We start from the raw sequence: 2,740 nt of genomic DNA, 5'->3' as shown, positions 1-2,740 counted from the left end.
CCTTGCCCCCCTCGGGGCCGGCGGCCTTGGCGGGCAGCTGTTCCTCCTTGGGGCTCCTCTTGCCCTCGGTGGGGCGCTCGGGGGCCGGCGCCTCGCTGTCCTTACTGTGGGGGCACAGCGGAGTCAGGGCAGGGGGACATTGTGCTGTGGGGCAGCCCCCACACTGTGGGGCAGCCCCTACGACCCCCGCGCCGCTCACCCCGCCTCAGCCGCCTCCTCGTCCGAGTCCTTGCCGTCCTCCTCGTCGCTGAACTTGAGCTTCTCGGTGTAATCCACCTCCTCGTGGGCGCCTGGGGTGGGCGGCGTCAGTGGCGGGGGGGAGGGGGCGCAGGCCCCCGGCCACCCCCGGCCCCCCGTTACCTGCCCAGCCCTCGTCGTTCTCCTGGTCCAGCTCATCGAACTCCTTGAGGTCGTCCTGCTTGAGCACCGGCGGGCGGCTCACGGGCTCGGCGCCACGCAGCGCGTGCGGGGGCCCGCGGGGGCCAGAGAGCCGAGGAAACCTGCCGGGCGGCAGGGCTCAGCGGGGGGGCCCGGCGGGGGGGCCCTCGGCACCCCCAGCGCCCCGTCTCACCTCTGCGCCTCCGGCGCGCCGTAGCGGTAGGGTCCCTGAGGCCCATAGGGAGGCGGGAAGGGCAAGTAGGGGGCCCGGCCCCCAGCGGCCCCCCCTCCTGCCCAGTCCCCTACTCACGAAGGGCGGCATCATCCCCCGGTAGGGCGGGAACTGGGCGGGCCCTGCGGGCTGTGGCCCCCCTGCGGCCCGGGCGTCGTGGGCCCCGGGGTGCTCGTCGGGCAGCAGCTCCCCGTCAGCGCCTCGGCCGCCTCCGTCCCGCCAGCCGGYGCCTGCAACAGGGCGCAGCAGGCTGAGAGGGTGCCGGGGGGGGCGGCGGCACCCCCCTCCCCGCTCCCCCCTCCCCGTGCTCACTCTGGGGGCGGAGGCTTGGTGCGGGCCCAGACGACGCATCGGTAGTGTCCCGTTCTTTGCCAGCCTTGTCCTGGTCGCCAGCCGCCTGCAGGGTCGGAAATTCCTCGCGAGAGAATCGCGACAGTAGGTTTGATCCCTTTCCACCTGCCGGGGGGGCGGGGGGCTGTCAGGGACCCCTGCCCCCGCTCCGAGAAGGCGGCCGGCGCCCTGGGAACGCTCACGCTGCCCGGTCAGCCTCACCATCTCCGTGCGCTCCATGGGTAACGCTGGCCTGTGCCCAGGACTTTGCCCCGCCTGCCGCTGTGGGGGGGTTCTGGAGGGCAGGGGTCGGGTGAGGGAGGGGGCCGGGCGGTGGGGCGCCGCCCCAGCCCCCCGCCGCCCCGCTCACCTCGGGGGCTGCTGGGGGGCGCTTCGCTTGGCTGGAGGCAGGCGTCTGCGAAGCCGGCTGCGACGGCGACTCCGGCGGCGGAGCTGCTGAGGCATCGGAACTACGGCGGGACGGGACAGACAGGCAGACAGGTTGGGGGGGCATTGGCTGGCCCAGCCGGCCCCCCGGCCCCCACCGCCCAGCCTCACCTCTTTGGGTCGGGCTGCTCCTGCTTGCTTGCCCATCCTGTGCCGTCTTTGGGGACTAGCGAGACGTTGGGGTCATTGCCTTTGTTCTCGGCTTTCAGGCTCGGCAGGTTGGCGGGCGGCGGCATGCGGCGGGCCACGGCCACCTTGCCCAGGCTCTGCAGGCCATGGCGGGGGGCGGCTGCGGGGGGCAGCGGGGTGAGGCTGCGCCGGGGCCGCCCCCGCCGTCCCCCCACCCTGCGCTCCCCCTACCTGCGGGCTTCTGGCTCTCGAGCGATTTCCCCTTGTAGGTATCAAACAGGTTGAGCGACGAGTACTTCTTGCCGTCCTTCGCCTTTGCCGCTGGCCCCGAGCGATCGGACATCGCGCTGGAAGGTCATTGAGCACGCTGGGTCCGCCGGCTCTGCGCGGAAGGGGCCTCTCTCTGTGGGCAAGGGGACACGTGGGCCTGGGGCCGTTGTCAGAGGGCGCTGCCCCCCTGGCGACGCACAGCCCCGCRTCTGACATCCCCCCCCAACAGGGCCCAGGCATCCAGGCCCCCTGCTCCGACCCCTGCAAGGGGCCTAACTCCACCCACAGGACGCAGGAGTCCAGGCCCGCTCTGACTCCTCYGAGGGGTCTAAGCTCCCCTTGCAGGGCCTAGGGATCCAGGCCTCCAGCTCCAACCCCTCTGAGGGACCCAACCCCACCCAAAGGGCCCAGGCATCCAGGTCCCCACCGATCCAACCCCTCCGAGAGACCTGACCCCRCACACAGGACCCAGGCATCCGGATCCCCTGGTGACCCCTCTGAGGCGCTTGACCCCACACACACAGAGCCCAGGAGTCTGGACACCCCCTGCTCTGACCCCTCCGAGGGACCTGACCCCACACGCACAGGGCCCAGGCACCCGGATCCCCTGGTGACCCCTCTGAGGTGCTTGACCCCACACATACAGGGTCCGGGCATCCGGACACCCCCCGCTCTGACCCCTCCGAGGCACTTGACCCCACACATACAGGCTCCGGAAGTCCGGACACCCCCCGCTCTGACCCCTCCGAGGGGCCTGACCGCCCTCCCAAAAGGGCCCAGGCGCCCGGGCCCCCTGCTCTGACACTTTCGAGGAGCCTGACCCCCCCGCATAGGGCTCAGGCGTCCGCCGCCCCCAAGCTCTGACACCTCAGAGAGGCTCGACCCCCCCACACAAGGCCCAACCGCCCGGGCCCCCTTCCCCCTACAAGGCCCGGGCGCAGCCGTGGGGCTGGG

General features: G+C 72.6%; 1 protein-coding gene across 1 annotated transcript; it reads right to left on the bottom strand.

Moving 5' to 3' along the window:
* Window positions 1–6: 6 nt before the first annotated feature.
* Window positions 7–1,981, bottom strand: PRRC2A (proline rich coiled-coil 2A; the record flags this gene model as incomplete). The annotated part of the gene is made up of 10 exons (XM_085322963.1): window positions 1,748–1,981; window positions 1,499–1,676; window positions 1,311–1,410; window positions 1,163–1,235; window positions 923–1,066; window positions 689–840; window positions 572–606; window positions 361–500; window positions 200–290; window positions 7–104 (listed from the first exon to the last, which is right to left on the bottom strand). Coding segments are annotated over exons 1-10 (1,123 nt in total), but the record flags the coding sequence as incomplete, so codon positions are not given.
* Window positions 1,982–2,740: the final 759 nt, after the last annotated feature.

Source organism: Rhea americana, unplaced genomic scaffold (genome assembly GCF_003343005.1).
Source record: "Rhea americana isolate MKP2758 unplaced genomic scaffold, rheAme1 scaffold_802, whole genome shotgun sequence".
Classification (NCBI taxonomy): Eukaryota; Metazoa; Chordata; class Aves; order Rheiformes; family Rheidae; genus Rhea; species Rhea americana.
The sequence above is the reverse complement of the archived record's forward strand: the minus strand, read 5'-3'. Positions and strand labels throughout refer to the sequence as shown.